At 35.9% G+C, this 21,239-nt stretch overlaps 1 protein-coding gene across 1 annotated transcript in view; it reads left to right on the top strand.

The window, feature by feature from the left end:
- Positions 1-21,239, top strand: part of SEMA3E (sema domain, immunoglobulin domain (Ig), short basic domain, secreted, (semaphorin) 3E) — a 146,245-nt gene that overhangs the window by 111,427 nt on the left and 13,579 nt on the right. The window contains exons 6-13 of the mRNA XM_014964315.1: positions 5,740-5,859; positions 7,832-7,974; positions 10,675-10,789; positions 11,126-11,195; positions 12,466-12,610; positions 15,960-16,182; positions 18,865-18,956; positions 20,154-20,195. Coding sequence (XP_014819801.1) covers positions 5,740-5,859; positions 7,832-7,974; positions 10,675-10,789; positions 11,126-11,195; positions 12,466-12,610; positions 15,960-16,182; positions 18,865-18,956; positions 20,154-20,195 — 950 coding nt within the window. The remainder of the gene's footprint in view (positions 1-5,739; positions 5,860-7,831; positions 7,975-10,674; positions 10,790-11,125; positions 11,196-12,465; positions 12,611-15,959; positions 16,183-18,864; positions 18,957-20,153; positions 20,196-21,239) is intronic.

The following is a 21,239-nucleotide window of genomic DNA, read 5'->3' as shown; positions in this document are numbered from 1 at the left end:
AATGTGAATTTTATTTGCTTAAATGGAACCCAGATTGTCCCACTGAGCACTTCGAGACGAATGGTTAGTCCTTGTGTTTCTGGCCTATTCATTAGTGTGCCTGGATTATGGGAGGTCCTATGGATCCTCGCAGTTTTATCTGAAAGAGAAATGCGTTAAATAATGCATTCCCTGATGAATATTGATCAGAGTCTCGGCTGAAACCATGACAGACATCTACTGACGAAAACTTATAAAATCAATCTCACTAAGCTAACAATTCTGTAATGTGGCAAGATTAACAGGAGAAAATAATACAACAGATCTGATACAACATCAAAAACCAGGCAAACTTTCACCCCTTTATCAAAATTACTATGACCTGAAAAAGCTATTTAGATGTTGTTCTTCTAGGCCTTCATTGGGAATCCTATAATTTCAAGTGATCATAGAATGTTATTATAAAAACACAACAAAATTCTTTGTAGCTTATATATGCTTTTATACTTTTTATGTTATTGGAATTAAACACTTCTAACACTTAGGAAAATGTCTTATAGAAGTTTGCATTTCCATGTATGCTACTATGTCCTACTAACTTCTACTAATCAAGGACACACAGTTTACAGAATAAACAGAATTAGTGCTGTTCCTTAGACTCTAGAATGTATATCCTTTATTTCTGTAGATGTTCATTTGAAAAAAGTAGATGACATAGATTCAAACACAGTGAATATTAATGAATCTTTTAATTGACATTTGAAAATGAGACTGAGATCTCTAATGCCAAATGCATTCTGAAGGAAGGGATGTTCCTTCACTCAGCTGAGCCCTGGTTACAGCTCATGGTGGCCATGACCCCATGACAGGATGTGACAACTGCACTATGCAACTTCCAGGGCTAGTCTTCCAGTTTTCTCTTCAACACTTGGAGGTTGTTTTCCTCTTCATACCTCCAGTTTTCTTAGAAAATGAAATTTGCTCCTGGTATAGAGTCAGCATGTCCTGGGAGGCTGCACCCCAGAGCTGCCTACGCTCTCCCATGTAGGTTCAGCCAATGTGCATGTCCTTGAAAAGATTTTATGCAAACCTGTTAGCAAAGACTTTCACATCCCAGCATCCTCTTCTTCCTAACTAAACAATTCAAAACCTACTTCCATCTCTGCGACTCACATTAACACAACAGCCTACACCAGCATGGCTATCAGCCAACAGTGAGGATGGCAAGGAAACTTTACATATCTCTGATAAAGGTTTAAAAGCCTTAAAAAATCTTGATCTTGAAAGATCATTTGCACCATCACTAATTAAGACCAGATTTAGCCAGTTTAATTTAGGAAGAAAGACAATCTCTTGTTCTGTATCTCTTCATGTATTTCAACACATCAGTTAAAATACCCACTTCAAGAAAACAGTAATTCGTGACTTGGCTTTAAAACTGAATATCCATGCTGTTGTAAGTTTTATTACAGGTTATCTGACCCAGTGGTAAAGTAGCTTATGATGAATTCCTCAATTTATGAACAATTAAATTTTAGCAATTTATTGTCTGCATCAGGAAACAGAATAGATGTTGGACGGCAGACAGGCTGTATAAAATGTATGTGTTTGGATAAATGGCATATAAAACTTTTCGACTTCTATTTCTAATGAACTCTCCCATCTGCTTTCAATAGCCAAAACTATTTTTGATATAAGATCACGCACACTGATTAACTTAGACCACACTAGCTCCTGAAAGCTTAGAAATTAGTTTATGTCTATGTTTTGTTACCTGCAATATATCATGAGCAACTGGTGAAAAACCTAAGCTACATTTTAACATGTTTTTATATTCAGGGAATCCATTTGAACAATATTTTCTGGTTTTAGTGATTTAAAACAGTTTAATATATTTGTATCCCTTGTTTTACTCTAGATACAGAAGTAAAATAAATGCATTTTCTCTTAAAAAAAAAAAGACAGAATACTTAACTGCCAGAAAGAAAAAGCAGATATACAGAGGAAGTTTATCAGCTAAGCAATAGCTAATTTCTTCAAATGTATTTTTTTTCCTACTGTGAAAAGTATCACTTGCTGAAAATGTGAATTGGTATTCTGATTTTAGTTTTCATGTGAGTAACAACTGGTTGGCAGTCAAAGACTCTCTACTCATTATATTCTACTCCTGTATTCATAACAGAGCTAGTCCACTTTGTAGAAAGTGATATAATGAACATTTTACACAAAAAGGACTGCTGATGAACAATAGCATATGTTTGCGTTACATTCCAATTTCAAGCAGGTACACAAAACATGTCAACAAGAAATGAAGGAAACCGACTTCCAAGGTAGAGGCAGACTATTTATAGAAATTCCTTGTATATATTAAGCTTTTTAAAATTAAATCACATGCTTCAATCTGTTTTACTTTAAGGGTGTCATCTAGGAATTCTTGGTTTTAGAAGAAGAACTTTGTATTTGATTTTGTTAATATTTTCCTCTGAGAAAAGGGCAAAACCCCAAGTTTTTAAGTGGTCCCAATTGAACTTTTATGTATTTGTTTGCTTGAAAAGAATGCTAGCTGAAAAGTATGCATGTATCACTTGAATTAAAACTGGTTTTTGAGGTCCATAGGATTTTTTTGTTTTTTTAAATAAAGGAACAAGAAAGTTTCTATCCTTGTTTCAGCAGGATTAACCTGGCTGTATTAAAACTTAAATTTTAGCAATTAATATGTCAAATAGATGTGAAGCTGAGGTTAGACTGGAAGAGGGTGGGAGTGTTGAAGGTCTGTGAAATTGCCCAGTTGATTTTTACTGGAAGATGTGTGATGTGCAGCAGTAGAAAACCCTGCAACCAAGACAGGAAAGAGTTAATACACAGTTGTAGCTTTTTCAATGGAGGAGAAAACAGAAGAAATCTTGACAAGATTTTTCAAACCTTAACCTCAGATTCCCTCCAAATCTAGAATTAGTCAGCACCTGGCACTGTTCAAAATTTGTAACATGGGTTTACAGAACATGCAAAAGACTATTGAAGAGGAAAAGAGAAGATCCTCTGTCAAAAGTGCAAAAGATCTCAGAATTACCTTGTTCTGAGATATTTGCCAGTTACCCTTGTCAGTATTGTCTCATTGCTTTCCTACATCAAGGTGACCTGTCTGCTCACACTTGATACTTGTCTTATGTTTAGTTTAGTTTAGTTACACTTAAGGTTAAAAATCAGGTTTAAGTTCTGTATCTGTACAATATCTCTAATGGAACAATATCCTTCCAAGACTGGAACTTCCATTTTCTCCCCAAAGGATCTCAAAGATAAAGTCAGTATGTATAAAGTCAGTATATCTATGTCAAATAGTAGGAATAGGCTTCATGTCCAACTTCTGAACATCTGGACTTATAATAAATGTCAATCCTGATCATTAGCAATATGTGACAAATCATTTACCCTTCACGGATGCATATTCTGAGATTCACTAGTGTGGAAAAGATAAAAGCATAGTGTTTTGTATTACACATCACCATAATTTAAAAAAAAAAAACCAAACAAGAAACAAACAACAACAACACCAACACAAAAAAACCAACCAAAACCAACACTCAGTCTGAAACACTTTTCCAACAGAATTCTTAATGGGGGATTTATGACTAATGTAACTCATTAATTACAGTTGTAAAGATTGTCTGGAACATTATTCAGACACTGGCAAATTCTGTTGTTTAAGCAGCTCTGTGTTTAAAAAAATAAAACTCTCTATTAGTTTTGGGTAGAACTGATTCTGTAATTTATACTTAACTTTTCATTTCACTTGCAAGTATATTACACTAAATCATGACCATGTATTTTACAAGGCAATATTCATTCTTTAATGAATGTTGCCTAGGGCAAAAAAACCCCTACACACAGTTCTGAATCAGCAGAGGTTTCTAAACCAGCCCCAGCTGCCAAACTATAAACTTTTCAGAATCATTATTCAGACTTATGGTGCCATTTAATTCATATATATCTCTTAAAAGAAACAGAATTCACACTTTGAGGGAGACTAACAAGCAAAATTTTTGCTTTTTCTATAATCCTTTATAAATACGAGCAAATGTTATTTGAATGGATCTGTCATGTTTATTTTGATTGGGGGGTAGGAAGCCGTGTCACTGAAACCTCCACTCAGATTAGCCATGAACTGGAAATTATTTATTTCCCTCGCTTTGTGCAGTTTAATTTCTGCTGTTATTGTCTAACATAAGGATGCCACCTAGTGACAATAGCTGTCTGCTTCTTAGATTGAGTATAAAAATTTCTCATCTAAAGCTACAAGGATATGATCTATATTATTCTTAATGCTTGGCCAGCTAAGGGGAATTGCACCCATGCATAGCTAAAAGGCAGAATTATTGCTGGTATTTCAGTAAAGTAAAATATATCCAATACCACAATTTTGGATGGGTCAGATAGAGATAGGCTGGATTTTTGAACAAGCATATGATCCGGTTGTACCCAACTACATATATATTTTCAACAGGTATTGGCAATCAGCATATTGTTTCTAGTATTTTCCTAAGCTGGCTTAATATGTGAATGCCACCTGAATCCCTTGAAAATGGGATCAAATTACTGTTCCCACAAATTTTTCAGGAAATATTCATCACCGGTTGTGAAGGATGGCTGAGATCTCAGGTCCTGTCCCAACTCTGGTGAATATTTTAAGGATATGAAAACAAGTTATTGCTGGATCAGAGAAAAATATACTGTTTTTCTTTGTCCACTGGACACCTAAGCCCCTCAGCCAGCAAGTTATGCCCAAACTATAGTTATTTCAGGTAAAGTGCAATGGCTCTAATACCCTTCAGCCTAATAAAACATGTGCTTGTTTATAGAAATGGCTTCTAAGGCAGCAGGTACTGCTTCTTATCTCTCCAGCTGGGGAGATAACTGCATCCAGCCCTCCAATATTTTCAGAATGTGCTTCCCTAAGGAATCTTTTTTTTCAACCATGTTTTGCACAGAGCCAAATCTCATAGTTATGCTCAGAAAACACTCCCTTGTTTGTGGTCTGATCTGTGGAGTCAGGTATGTTTTAGCCTGGAGATGTATCTGTACAGCATAGCCCAAATCAGTGGTTTGGTGCATCTATTAATATTCTTTCATTTGCTCTGTATCCTCTGAATTCTTCTGCTGCATTTTCACACCACTTTTTTTGCTCCCATTATTTCTGGTTTGTCATAAACCTAACATGTCCCTTCCAGTTCTGGGACCAAACAACTTGCAACTTCTCATTAGCAAGACTGGGGCACGTCTGGAAGTGCTCAGAAACAAACCACTAGTCAAAGTCTTTGCACTGGTGAAAATTTTAAGTGCCAACAAAGATCCCTGTAGTGCCAGCCATAAACTGAATGACAGTGAGATCTTTGAATGTAGGTGGCTGATGTGTCAGATGTTATTGTTGCAGATATGGTTAGACATTATCTTAATGCCTTCATGTTTTGCATATGAGTCCATCCTGAAGTCATTAAGTCTGTTTTGAAAATGAGGCCAAACAAATGAATGAAATTTAAAATTCTTGTCATCGTGCTGTTCCAACTGTAAATGTTGCAGTGCTGGGAGGAACAATGTCCATATGCTCTTTAGACCACATGTAACTTATTGAGACATCTTCTTACTTGAATTTGAGCAAATATTGAGTCATGTTTATAATGCAGTTCCTATCATATGCAATGAATTTAATAAGTGGAGCATTATCAAATTGTTTTGTTTTGTTTTTTTTTAATGTATGGTCTGCAGGTGGTGAACTTTTTACTGGTCTCTACAGTGACTACTGGGGAAGAGATGCTGCTCTATTTCGCACCATGAATCGCATGGCCCATCTCCGAACTGAACCTGATAGTGAGCGCCTGTTGAAAGGTATGGGAAGGAAGAGAAGGAACAACATGGAATCAAAAGTGTTTTGGATGACTAGAGAATTTTTGTTTAACCAGAAATTAAAAGTATATTGTTCATGCAAGAGTATACCCATTTGGGGATTAATTTGTTTAAACTTTTTCCATTAATTTTTTCATGAACCTCCTGCCAGGGTGAACATATTGAAATCTTTATTTTAATTATCTATTGGATTTAACAAGTGGAACTTTAAGTCCTTCATTTTTCACTTTAAAAATTGCATAGTCTATGCTATTTCATATGTCAGATATAATTCAAATACTGTTTTAAAATTCTCTATTTAGTTAATGGGAGCTTCTACTTAGAACACAGTACTCTTTTTTCCAGATGAGATCATTTTGTCTTTATGTTGCAATAAAACAAGTCACTTTTTGCCAAGTTGTGCAATAATGGAAAAGTATAGATAAACAATGATCATGCAGTTAAATGAAATAAAAAGTTAAAGAAGAAAATTACAATATTCCACAAGAAAAATATTGAGCAAAGTTATGTGTTGGGAAATTTATAAATTATTTCATACTCTTCAATGTGAAATGTAACCAAATTTCAAAATGTTGCAAGTTCTGTGAAATGGAGAGTCGTAATCTTGATTTGTTTTGCTCCAAAAGTATTGCAATATTTTGTCATAACATCGACCTATTTACTGCTAGTGTTTTGCAAGGAGAGTCAATAATTGTCTTTTATGGTGATTCATGTGGTTAGCATCATGTTTTCAGTAAAAGCACATAGAAGTTTTCTCTCAAATTCCTCTCAAATCGTAAGGCAGATTTCTCCCAAATCGTAAGGACAAAATAATTCTGCTGTATACTTCTTCCAACATAAACCTGCCCTGAGACTTGAATTAATTTTTTTAAATGTGTTTGGAAAATGCTTTGATATGCTTTAAGTCTAATACTTAAAGCTTTGCTGAACTGAGTGTTTAGACTAGCTATATATGTATAGCAACAATCAGAAGGATCTTCCCAGTATGTAAGTTAATTTTCTCTTCTTTTGTCTCTGGAAGATTTCATAATTTCAAATATATAGTATTCTCTAAATTATGGCCAAAATATTGTTTCTCATTTTGCCTATAGTTGAAATTTAAATTTGCAGAAAGGTAATATTTTAAAATGTATATTAAAAACACTACAGAAAATTAGCAAGTGTTGTATCAATGTCTTGAAATCCAATGACTATTTTCATAGACAACAGGAAGTTAGAAAATATTTGCATTACCCACTGCTTCTTAAGAAATCATACTAATTGTAAGAATGACATTCTCATTTAAAGACCTTGTAAAAACTTTGCTACAATTCAGTGAGATGAAATCATCCACAGCTCTGCTTGGTGTGGGGTTAAAAGGTGTACAGGCATGGACTGAAGCCTGAACTTAGATTTCAACTTTGCAACAAAATGTGAAAACGGAAGAAATTTAGAAGCTTTTTATTTCATGAAAAAGGTACACAATGCATCTTCTTTCTATGAAGATATATGTTCATGTATTTGCTGAAATACCAGAACTTTTTCTTTATCTAAAAGGCTGTTTGTCCGAGGTTGACATTCTTACACTTGGTTTGTACGGGATCAGAGATTGTTATATGAATATTAGTGCCAGGTTTTAGTTTAATCCAAATTAAAATATATAAGCCCCAGAGAACAGGACTGGAAAAGGGTCTTTTTCTTGCACACATACTAAGGAATATTGATTTGCGAATTGGAGTTATAAAAATAGTTTGACATTAATGTATTCCACATGTTCTATAGGTACCCACCAACAAAAAAGTAGGTTTTTTTTCTTCTTTCTCTCACCCGTTTCCCCTTAGGTATGTATCTGACTGACAGACGCTTGATTCTTTAATTTTATTTTTTTCTTTGCCACCAGCTGATTTAAAGGATTGAAAAAGAAAATAATGTTTTAATAAACTTGATCTCAATTCATTTTTGTTTTCTTTTACAGAGCCAAAATTTGTTGGCTCGTACATGATCCCTGACAATGAAGACCACGATGACAACAAAGTATATTTCTTCTTTACTGAAAAAGCATTAGAGGCCGAGACAAGCACTCATGCTATATATACCAGAGTGGGACGCGTATGTGCAGTAAGTTCTTTTTTTTTACTCCCAGCCAAGTGAAAAAGAAAGCATGCTCCTTTCTTTGGTCCTTCTCCCCTATGCAAATATGGCATCTGTAACGTATGCGAGAGTAAGTTATAGGTCTGAATGAAACCCCTACATCTAAACAGCCCCAAGCATTAGAAAATTCAAAACTAATACAAAATCTGGGCTAATTTTGCTGAGAGGAGGGCAAAGTTCAGAAATCTTGTTATTCAACTCCATCACTCTTTGTGCTGATATGTGATAACGGTACCAGCAGCTGCCCACAGGACTCTTACTATCCATGTTCTCAATTCAGATCAAGGCTCCATCACCGTTAGTATTGGCCATAGGTCCAGTGCCTCTTGCAGCTCTCACAGCTGACATAAATTGATGTCCCCTCACATTCCTGGTGACAGAACCAGTCCAGACACCAGTCCTCTCCAACATTCCCTCTTGCCTTCCCATTCTGAGAGAGAGGAGGAGACTTAACTCACAGGGATCTGTAGAGGATCAATGGCTATCCTATCAAACAGCTAGCTTTTGCAGCCAGCTGGACAGGACAAGAGACAATGGGCACAGACTGAAACATACGAAATTCTATCGGAATGTAAGAATACATTTTTTTACTGCCAGGGTGATCAAACATTGATGCAGGTTGACCAGTCTCCAGCCCTGGAGATACTCAAAACCTGATGGACATGGATCTGAGCAACCTTGTGAGCAATTTACTTAAAGCAACTTACTTTGAGCAGGGCAGTTGGCCTAGAAAATCTCCAGGGTTCCCTGATAAATTCCACTATCCTGTGATTCTGTAAATTTCAAAAACCTCTTTCTGATGCATGAGCAATAAAAGGGGTGCAATGTCAGCCATCTGTAGAGAGTTTCATAAACTGTAGCCAACTACTGTTTTTATTTAATCTTTCTTCTTCTCAACAGCAGCTAAGGAAAATTGTGTAGATATGAAACTAGAACAAAGGATTGAATTGCCCAGAAAATTATTATTGCAGCCAGACATAAGGTTTACCTGAAGGAGCAGAAAAGTCAAAAGGAAGAGGAGAGACTTTACTTTCTTCCACTACCCTACACTATTATCCATTTCCAACACAGACCATATTCCTGGTGTGTTGATTCTATCTCTTTTTTGACTCCATGGCCCCAAACACAGGAAGGAGATCTCAGGCAGTTGCTGGAGAAGACCACTGTTATACATTTGATCTCCCAGATTAAGCTGCCCATAATTGGTCCTCTTTGAACAACCAATGAAGTGCATTCCTTTTCTATTAATTGAACTACAGTAAGGCTGATGAGAGAAAGTCTCCCATTCCCATTAGGACTAGAGCTGCTTGATTAAAGGAAGGAATGAGAAGTTTATTTCTTAGCATCTGATTTTGCGTCCAAAATTAATTGCATTCTTTCCTCCTAACTGTAGGGGATACATTCCTAAAACTATTGGGCAAAAAACAAGATAAAAGTTAAAAATCTTCTGTCACTTCAATGTATATTATGTCACATACGCTCACCAGCATACTACCTATAAACAAAAGTATACAAGGTACCAAATTGCAGCCTAAGACATTAATGTTCACAAAGCCAGTCCACTTTCTGAATTCAAGCCTGCATCAAGATCTGAAGTAGGATTCTTTGGCCTGTGTTCTGGTAGAGTCTGAATAGATTATTTCAATTGTTCCCTCTAATCTGAAATATATCCATTTGAATGTCTTATCTCTAGCCATGGGTTAAATCAAAATTCCACAGAACTTTCTCTTTCACTTCTCCAAAACTCCAAATGCTTTGTCATTCAGACATTAACTTAAAATCCATATTCAAATTTGATTTAACAAATACAAAAAATTGCTAGCTCATGATTCAAGGTCTGGGTGGGTTGTTTTTTTTTCCCAGCTTTTACATTCTCATCTGCGTTATAACAGGTTTTGCAACACAGAGGCACTGACTCTATAGTTCTGCTTTTCTGAGGAAAACACATCTCTGGTTTTATAAGATCACAATCTGAAGCTGAGGAAATCAATTAATTTCAGTAGCTAAGAGTGAAGGTGCGAGAGGAGTTTTGCAAGCCTAATACAGAGCCTTGAACAGTTACACGGTCTACCAGAACATAAGGCCATAGCTTTAAGGGTGCTACTCAAAGGTTACAGAGTCAAATTACTAAGTAGTTAAATGCCTCCTTTTTTTGAGAGCCAAACAGTCGCAACAGCAAGAAAAAGATGAAACAGTCATAGCAAAGCAGGAATTATTTAAAGGTGTTGAGAAATTGTTAGAAGACCACGTAGACATTTGTCTCAGACGCGCTCTGCACAGTGCTTCAGTTCCCAAATGAGTTGATCTAACCCTGCACTGAGCTCCTAAAGCAAAACTAAACTTTACTAATGTACTCAGTACATCCAGCTAATGAAAAAGAGAAATAAAAAAGCTTTACCTCAGCTGTATCATTAAAACTATCCATGGATGCGGTACAGAATAAAAAAATTCTTATAAACCCACAGCTCTTAATGAGACCTGGATTTGATCAGTGGAATCCTACTTGAAAACTGACTCCAGAGATATAATACTAGTAATAGACATGTGGTTTGAAAATGCATGCTTTTGACATTAAAAGATACAATAAGCAGCTAATGCAGCAGAGATGTTTGTGCTTCTAGACTTACTCATTCAAATAACCATCAGCATTTGTTTCTTTCTATGCAGAATGATATGGGAGGCCAGCGAATGCTTGTGAATAAATGGAGCACTTTCCTCAAAACCAGACTAGTTTGCTCTGTGCCCGGGAGAAATGGAATTGATACACATTTTGACGAATTAGGTAAACATCCTAGACTGCAATAAACTTAAAACCATCATACAAAGCATATACTTTCATGATAACACATCTTAATGTCAAATATTGTACTTGTATTAAGAGGGAATTGTTGTTAGTGTTTTCTTTGCAACGTATATGAAGGTCTGCATGTATGGACCTGACTATTGTCAATTATGCCTTTACTTATTGCATTGCTTCTAAAGATTGATTTTAAAATCTGCATAAAATTAAATAGCGCATATAAGTAAAGTAGGATTACAGTTTTAACAAGCAATGAAGTTTCTCTTTTGCGCTGAGAAAAGTAGTTTGCTACAATAACATTGCATTTAAATTTTACAGAGGATGTGTTTTTGCTGCAAACTCGTGATAACAAAAATCCAGTGATATTTGGCCTCTTCAATACTACAAGGTAAACAACTAGAAGAAATAATAGCAGCAACAGAGGAATGTTTGAACATCCTATTGAAGAGATAGAAGCTGCATGATAAATATCCCTTAGCAAATATATAGTAAACAGTTTAATCCCTGTTCTATTCACCATGGGCTTCCTTGTTAATGTAAAAACTGCTCTGTGACACTTGGGGGCTTGAAGTCTTATTCAGTTATCCAGTTTATCTGGATCATAAATTAATTAAATGTTTCTGTGCTTGAAAATTTCCTAGTGCCCAAGTATATGCACTCCTGCATGCTTCCTACAAGAGCAGCCTTCTATCAGAGCCACTTGTCTTCTTTTACAAGCTCTGCTGTAATCCAAGTTTAAGTAGATAGGGGCTTAAATTTCCTAACTTCTTAGTGAAGCCTAAACCACCAGCTATGATATTGCTGGTGCCTCCTTTTCCACAACAGCTCAGTTCAAGTGCACGCACACAGTACCTGTTTCTTGGAGATCCAATTGTTTGTTCAGGATGTAACTGGTAGAGAAGAGCAACTGTGCTTTTTCCACTATTTCACTCTCCTGAATTATTGTTTTGGAATAAAGCAAGGCAGATCTCGTCCTCTAGGATGCACCAAGCATTTCCTACTGGCTCCCTAAGCCAGTAGAGAGAGGTGCGCACCTAATTAAAATTATCTGAAACTCCTTCTGGAGTCTTCAGAGGTAATTTCTTTGTAGAGAGCACTGATGCTTGTTTAAAAAATAATGAATTACTTGTCTGGAACTAAGTACATAATATTTAAAAGATTGATCTACATAGAGTGATCTTGATGATCTAATAGCACCAATCAACATTCCCATTCCATATAAAAAGACTCCAGGTCAGTCAGCACTGGATGATTCCCATCTTTCCAAAGTAACAACATCAGAAAAAATCTTAGAGAAGTGGCTAACTGGGTCACTAATGGTTAATAGGTCACTAATCATGACCTGAGTTGAACTCATTTCACTTCCTCTGTGTTTATAAACAAGTAATTTAGAGCCTGTGTTCATCATTTTTCTGATGATTTGGGATAACAACATGGAGCTTCCTCAGATAAATATTATAAATATAAACATATTAAAGACTTTGTAAAGAACATCAGACATAGTAGTTGTAAGACAAGCATATAGGAAGCAATAAGTAATTTTTTCTCCCTGAATACTGTTGAAATGTGACTTATTTTTAATTACACAATAATACCAGTATTATATGTACAGAATGTGACATTTTGCTTTAATAATGTCTTTGAATTTTACTTCATAGCAATATATTTAGAGGATATGCTGTATGTGTTTACCACATGGCAAGTGTCCGAGCAGCTTTCAATGGACCATATGCTCATAAAGAAGGACCTGAGTACCACTGGGCTCTATACGAAGGAAAAGTACCTTATCCTAGGCCTGGTTCAGTAAGTATAATGTATTTTTTTACTGTGTATTTTTGTATTTTTGTATTTTTGTATTTACTGTGTAAATGAATTCAGAAACAAAAAGCAGACTGCTGCTAATGTACAAATCTTCCTGACTTTGCAATCCAGGATATTTTTATATTTTTATATATATATTATATATATTTATATTTATATTTTATATTCACCTCTTCTCACAGGACAGGGGCTCGCTCTCTTAAAGGTGGAATAAACAGTTGCTGGAGTGTTACCTGCAGTGTTGTTTTCCCTTTGCTAACTACATCAACATCCTCTTTTATACTAAAAGCACTCATTTGAGAAAGAAAGATTGCATATTAGCTTATCAAGTCCATGCCAGTACATCCTTTCTCCCTGCAGTATGATTTCAAACCCATGTCCTCTCTCATTTTAAATTAATGTTTTCCTTTACTTCTCTTGGAATTAGACCTATAAGTCAAAATGCTGAAATATATGCCCCAAAAAAGAGATTAGCTGGGATTTAAGCACTATGAATATAATTTGATCATCTTGGTCAATAAGCTACGGCTGTAGCAGTGCTGACATCAGTTGCAAATGGCTTTTTGTTTGTTTGATGTGGATCAAAGTCATTGATGTTGAGTCAGTACAGGAAAACAGATGAGTAAATTACCAAATTTTTAGCAGAACGGTCTAATTCAAATGAATTATTAGTTTCCTGTTTGACATTTTGTATAGCAAATGTACAGTTTTTACGGTTTTACCAAATAATAAGATAGTACCGTGCATGAATTGTGGAATACTGCATATTTTGCAAAGATGATATGGTCCAAATTCTGTGTTATTCTTTTTTCTTTTTTCTTTTTTTTTTTTTTTTTCAGGCAGTAGAACATTTCACATATGTTATTCGGACTGGCGTTAAACAGGCAGGAATTCAGTAATAATGACTACAATCATTGCATTAGTAACACCTAGCACTGAAGATTAAATGTTTTGGGGTTTTTTCTGGCAAGAAGGAGAGAACACTCAGCCACACTTCAGCAGAGTTGACAGTGATTTACAGAAAGGTTGCCCTAAGTTCCACTCACTAAGGTTGCTTCTCTCCCTTGGCTCTGAATGGCCACATTTGGGACAGGCTGGACTGTAGTCTCCCCAACAGGCAAGGCATAGGAGCCAAATCAGATGTAAACGAAGAGAGCAAGTATTGTTTCCCAATGTCATGGAACACGTTCCTGAGGAACCAGGTCTTTCCTGTTTGCAGATCCATTTAATCATGTTTATTGTGATTAAATCTATATGTTGCAGAGCGCGTCAGAAGCTGGAGTGGCTGGCTGTGCCAGCTAACAGGGGATCAATTGATTCATTTTTGGCTGCTTGTTTAGGGCACAGTTTAGAGATCTTTTCAATGCTTTTCCAGTAGCATGAAAAGAAAGCATGTTTTGGGATGTAGCCCACAGTGTTAGGTTTCACACTCCAAAGAAGAAGTCAGCATATTGGTAAGCTGAATCCCACTACTTTTCCCATTACAAGAGTGACACTGACAAGATGCCAAAAATAACCTACTATTAGGCATCTCTGAGAGTCAGCACTCTTTGATCTTAGCTATTGAATGGGTAAAGATGGAGTCTATAAAGAATGAGAGTACAGTTTAAAGCTAAATAAAAAGAACGCCACCAGTTCTGACAGAGTCCGCAATGTGTTGTTCTCTGAAGTTTGCTTGAAGCTCTGCTTCTGCCATAATCTCTGCTCCTGCCATAATCTCTGCTCCTGTTTTGTGATTTATTTAGTTCATTTAGACTGTGATGCTTCTGGGAATGACATCAGTTACCTCAAAAGTAGTGTTGATAAACTTCAGAGACAGCTGCATCTACTGTTTCCTTTCTAGACTACTTGATTTTCCTTAATTAAAAATGAAAAGCCTGTGAAGGATTATTTTTATTAAATCTCTCCAGGACTAGAACTTTGCAAACGGAACCTGGCAATGCCTATTCTCTTCATAAACTGTGCAGTGCACGGAAAGCAGAGGCTTAGCCTGTCTTCATACTCCAGCTCTGTTTCTTTATTGCAACCAGCCACTGAAATCCCATCACTGGGCTGATTAGACAATTACTGTAAAGTCAACACTGAACAAATACTTTCTTGTAGCTAAGCCCAAAAAGTGGAAACAAACGTTGCCCCAGTTGACAAGTGCAAGAGTTTGTTATTGTAAATTACAATTGACCACAAGTTTAAAATTGCAGTAAACATAAAGAATATTTTATTTCATTTTATTGATTGAAAAATCCAATTTAAATGGGGAAAGGCTGCTACTGTGGCTTTGCTTGAAATGCTTCTTAAAACCACACTATCTTATGAATATGTGGAGAAAGTAAACAGTTACTGAGATATTTCCAACTTGATCATAAATGGTTTCAATTAGACATCGTGAAGCAAATTGGAAATGTAGAATCTATGTTCAGTTAGAGAACACTATATCCTTTGCAAAGCATCCTAGAATTAACTTCTCAGTTTAACGCATTAAATTATCCCAAATTGCACATTTGACCAAAGGAGCAAGCCTCTTCTAATCAATCATTGACATAAAGTGTATTTGCTTTGCAAAACAGTAGATTGATCAATGCAAACATTGGTATTTCAAGCTAAACTGTGATATATAATACTGTCATTGTGAGTTACGAATTAGAATCAAAGGCAATACTGTTAGAATGCCTGAGATCAAGAATTATTGCTGGCATCATTTTTGGATGAGGCTTTGAGTAACCTGATATAGTGGAAATTGTCCCTGCCTATGGCAGGGGGGTTGGAACTAGGTGATCTTTAAGGTCCTTTCCAAATCTAATCATTCTATGATTCTATGATTTTAAGTATGCTTAGTTTCTTATGGTAACACATTTTCCAATCAGAACTAATTAGACTAGAGATTGGTTTCAAGCATTAGTATACTACTGACTGTACATAGCTGTCCCTCTACTGGGATAGGAAACCCTTTCTTCTAACTTCTAATGATCAATGGCCATTCTGATCACATCTTCAATATGAATTTGGGGAAGACATAAGCACTATGCTTTTTGTAAAAATCTAAGTGTCACTATTTATTCTGTTTTTAGTATGCCAGAGAGGAAGGAGCCCTCCCTCTTTCTAAACATGACAGTGCCAAGGTCCTGTTCGGCTTTCCCTTTCTTGGCTTCTCATGATTAATAATCCACACATACACAACGCATAGACTTCACTGTCTCAATTGCTACTGTGGTCTTCTGTGCCTGTTTTTATGCCAGGTTTTCTGTAGACTTGTCATTACCCCTGAAAGCAAGACTTGTCTCTGGCAATGTATTTGGCAAGCCTTCAGGATAATCTATGCTTTCTGGTTTTGCAGTGTGCCAGCAAGGTGAATGGCGGTCTGTACACCACTACCAAAGACTACCCTGATGAAGCTGTCCATTTTGCCAGGAGTCATCCACTGATGTATCAGCCCATCAAGCCTGTTCATAAGAGACCAATACTAGTTAAAACAGATGGAAAGTACAATCTTAAACAAATAGCAGTGGACAGAGTGGAAGCCGAAGATGGGCAATATGATGTCTTGTTCATTGGCACAGGTAAATTATGAAAAATAAATTGGTCTTTTTTTCCTTCAGGATGAATGAAATTGTGTATAGACCAAAAAAAAAAAAAAAAAATCAATACCACTTTCCTCATTAAGAATCATTCTTCAACTTCAGTTGCCAGTTTTCAACTTAAAGAAGAATTTAGTCATTCTAGAGATGTGTTTCACTGTGCTGATAACATTATGTAGAAAAATAATGTTAGGAAAAGACTAGGATGAGAAGCTTAAGTATAGGATTCAGTTTTTTTGTTTGATTGTTTGTTTGTTTGTTTGTTTTTCCAAATGAACCTTAAATTGAATTCCTATATGACTGGCTTTATTTTTAGAGCTTCAGAACACAATCATGTATATAAGCGCAGTTTTGAGCTGAGACCTAGACTCTGAAAGAAACAGAGGTGATTTTCATAAATATAAGTTCAAGTTACTGACTTTATTAAAAAGTTTGTTTTCCCTAATTCTGGAGACCACAAGTCTAGCTGACAGTTAAAAAGAAACTGTCAGCTTCCAGACTTGAGTTGCAACACAGCTGAAGGAGGGAAGGAAGTAGGAAATACCCATGTTTCTTAAAAAGAAAGTGTTAGACATTTTCTGCTAAGTTTTCTTGTCTTTCTTTTGTGCTTGTTGAGAAAGGATTTTTTTAAACCTCTACCAAAAAATATGAACAAGTTAAAATATATCATAGACCAGACCTAACTCTAAGCAGCCAGAGAAAAAACACACATCCTAATGGTATTTGAAAAACAAGAAAACATAAGAAAATAAGAGGAAAGTTTGGAACAAGCCAAGACTTTAGTCACATCTAATCTGCTTGGAAAAACTCCAAGGATTCATGCATTCACATTTTATCAATTTAACAACAGGAGTGGTATCACAAATCATTTTCACCATTTGTCTAGGAAAACAGTTGCAGTGAATTATTTTTTACTAATGAAATTCCTCTGATAAGCACATTTCAGTGTTGAGAACATTCAAAAGAAACATGCTTGTAGAATAGCAAAAGGTTTATTTATATTAATGCTATTTTCTAAGCTTTTAAATTACCTCAGTATGGTCTCAGTATTGTATTTTGTGTGGTCCATAAAACATTGTGCCACTTGTCCCTTATTTCTCTACAACAGATTTTATAACACTGACTAGAATTTTCATATTTGCCATTTGCATTTGCGATCAAGGCATTGTATCAAATACTCTTGTACATGAGTCCTCCATTCAACAAAGTGGAATCCAAAGGCACTTGAGTGTGTGCTTTAGAGCTGTGCTGGACTGGCACCCAACAGCTGCTTAGTCTTCTCCACATGTCTAATCTCAGGTGACAAGAAATTCCAGCATAGGAATTTAGGCTTTAGAAATTCTAAAATGAACCTTGCAATCTCTGTTCTGGCAAAGTTCCCATCAAAAAGCTCACTGATTCTCTTGGCAATATGATGTTAGGAAGGGTTAATCTTTTTTTATGTGAGTCCAACACCTGCTGTGTAACATAAGAAGGTAGGGTCTCACAGCCAAGCAGAAGTTTTCTTAGAGTAGCAGTGCAGGTTAGAAAGGTTCATCAAAGGCAAAGTCTCAACGTCAGGGCTAACTTTTACGTGTCTGTCAGCAGGATTCGAAGGGGGACTGACTTATGAAAATCAGAGCTCAGAATGCAATTTCTTTTTACAGTTCCATCACAAAATGGATGCCTTTGATTACAGATTCTCTTTAAGAAGTGGTGTATGACCCCAGTTTAGTGGTTCCTCTTTATGTTTGCCCCTTTGATCTTTTTGCTGAACATTTTTCCCAGTGCTTGTCTGCTTAATATTTCCCCTGTAAATCAAAGGTGACTGAAAGTAACAGAAGAAAGGAAGTTATATTTGTCATCGTTGACGACAGATTTTCAGATTAAGGAAAACAAGACTATTTTAACAAGAGTCAGCAAGACAAAGCTAAAGTGCTGGAAGACCAGATGCTATTCATGTGTTTTAATTTCCTGCAAGAGTTGTACTGACAGAGAGGATGAAAGACTGAGACTCTAATGTGCCTTAGACTTTTTGAATGTGCAGCCTTTTTTTTTGGTTCATCTTCCTTGGATTAACACCTTCATCTAAACAGAAGTTCAGTGTTTCCCTGAAAGGGGATGAGAACCTTGGACAATGAATCCCTTAAGGTGTTTGTACTCTTGCCTGGAGGAACAGAGCTGCTGCCAGCAATTAAGGATAGGTAGTAATTTCCTAACCAGTGTAAACATTCTGATCCTATCATTTAAACCACTTTACACTCTCTTGCCTTTATGGAGTAAGCTCCTGTCCACTCTCATTTCTTTTTCTGAAATTTGGTCACCCTCTTTGATCCTTTTGCAGATCACGGAAGGGGTTATGACCCAGAGTTTGAAAAATGCTAGTCAATTGATCATATAGCTCAGGGGTGTCTCAATTGACTCTTATTTGCCAGGGACAAATTGTCATATGTGTTTATTTTCTAAGAGTAAGACCCCCTCACCAATAAAAACAATGTTCAACTACCTGTACAGATTTATAGATTTCTATCCAGTATCAGTTTGAAGAAGTCATTTAATGTATTTGAAGGCCATATAAAAGTTTCCACCAATTATAACCTTTAGTTCTGTTTTTGTTTTTTTGTTTTTTGTTTTTTTGTTGTTGTTGTTTTTTGGGGTTTTTTTGTTGTTTAAATTTATTTCCAGATAACGGAATTGTGCTGAAAGTCATTACAATTTACAATCAAGAGACAGAATCAATGGAAGAAGTGATTCTTGAAGAGTTGCAAGTATTCAAGGTGAACTGTGCTGTATATGAAGCATATATGTAACTGTCTGAAATTTTCTGTAGAATAAAAATGTAAAAAAAAATCTATCTGAAGACACTGAAATATAGAATAGCCATGTGCAAGAAATTTTCTAATGATCTAGTTATTTTAGGACAGGAAATCTTAATTTTCGATTAAAGTTTCCTGAGATGATTGTAGCCCAAGTACTGAAACATATGGCAGCAAACCAGGACTATTGCCTCTCTGTTTACATGCTTGGAGATTTTAGTGTGACCATTAATCAAGAACTTACTGCATTTTATTTAATTTTCCCCTCATATCCAATTAAGTGCTTCAAAAATTATAAATGCATGCACAAAAATGTGCCTACTAAAATCTTGGAAGCTTAAATGAGGTCCAGATAGAAAAAGCCCAATCCTCAGAAAGAATGAATCAATTAATCTGTCTTAACAGTGGGAAAACCTGAATCCTAGTGAGGCAAAACTCCATTCTGTTTAAGAATAACCCATGACTAAAGCTCAGTATTTGGCATGTGGCAAAGCTAATATAATGAAATTCTCTTAGTGAGTATTCCCATCATGCCATGTCAGCCACATTGAGTAGGTGGGTAACCTACTTGCAACCACAGGGAAAATCTGAGGTCCAAAAGTAGATATTTAAATCTGGTACCTGCATTTCATATTGACTTATTGCCTGGGGGGAAAATCACAGAAATTGCACCTCTTGATAAAGTTAGTTTTCAATAGACCTATTAGGAGGTATGTCTTGCCATTGCTCCAGGAAATCTGAGCAGAGGACAGAGAGGAAAATGGTAAGAGAAGGAATTCCTGCTATTTTTATCTTATCTTTAATGAATGTTTTGTTATAAAGAACACTCCACTTATCACTCTCAAGTAGGACAAAAGGGGTTCAGTGGTGGTGGAAAGAGGTAATGTCATGTTTGACAGGGAAATTCTAGTGTTCCTGTGGCTCCGATAATCCTGAATTAAGTGTTGGCTGGTTGTTTTTAAATAAACTCTTTTAAAGCAATAGTTCTGAAACTCACAATTTCTTCACATCTTTCTGTAACATAAGAACTAAAAGAAAGTCAAAGTTTCTAATGAAACTGAATATAATAAGTAAATACCATCACTATTTTACCTAATTTATTGTCATAGTAAAAATATATTCTTTTTCCTAAGCAATGAAATATTTTGTATTTCCTAGGTGCCTGTTCCTATTATTTCTATGGAAATCTCTTCAAAAAGGGTAAGTATTTGAGAAGTTTGAAAGGTGAAGATTGTGTCTCAAATGTAATTAAGCTGTAAACTGTATAGAGATAGATGGAGAGATGTACGTTATCTATAATGTGATCTGGTTTTATACATGTAATCCTTTTGTAATATAAACTTATGTTTACATGCTCAGTTCCTTTATGAAGTATTCATGTTTTTCAATTCTAATGTTAACTCTCCTTAGTTCCCACTATCATTCCTATCAAAGCAAGTAAAACCCAATCTGCTTCATGAGTTACTGCCATAGTAATCGGAGTAGGGATTATCTTGGTGGATGTGGCAACTCACAGAAAAGTTCCCTGCTGATAAATGCAGACAGGTGGCAGCCCCATAGGGATACCAGTGTAGAACACCTTGTTGGCTCCCCCATGTATTCAGTTGCCCATGAAAGGCAGGGCAATTTGGGTCTGACTCACTTTAGAGTTTCTGCTAGTTTCTGCTAACATAAACACCCAATTTATTACTATTGTAGGTAGATCCTCATCTGTACCATATCATAGATATCCGTACCATATCACCACATCATCTCAGGATGGAGCCTTTATAAACATACCAGGACAGTTACATCTTAATAGATCTTAGACATCCAACACAATATGAGTGCAAGTAAACATAGTGAAACACAAGTAACAAAGACGGAAAAGTGGACTAATATGAGGTGTGAGTGTGCCCCAAAAGATCATTTTAGTCTTGGTGTCATTCAAGTTGCATTCTTTCTGTAGGTAATGTAGAAAGACAGACTCCTCTGATGGTGATTTAGAGGATTATCTTAGGTGTAAGTAAAGTATTCTGAATTATTTCCTGGATCAATCTATTGTTTTTTTTCTCATCGAGTGTGAACGCAGTTCCGGCTTGTCTAATACTGCACTTAAGTGATTATTTGGAGAAAGACTTTGGTGTCATTTCAGGTATTTGCCTTAACTTTAGCTCTCAGTGAAACGTCATGGTTAAAAGGTTGTGTTGGAAAAGTAAAAAGGAGATACTGCATAAAAAGTGAAGTAGTCTTCCTCCTTTACAT

This window comes from Calidris pugnax, unplaced genomic scaffold, assembly GCF_001431845.1.
Source record: "Calidris pugnax isolate Ruff unplaced genomic scaffold, ASM143184v1 scaffold44, whole genome shotgun sequence".
Lineage (NCBI taxonomy): Eukaryota > Metazoa > Chordata > Aves > Charadriiformes > Scolopacidae > Calidris > Calidris pugnax.
This window is presented reverse-complemented; position numbering and strand designations above follow the sequence as displayed.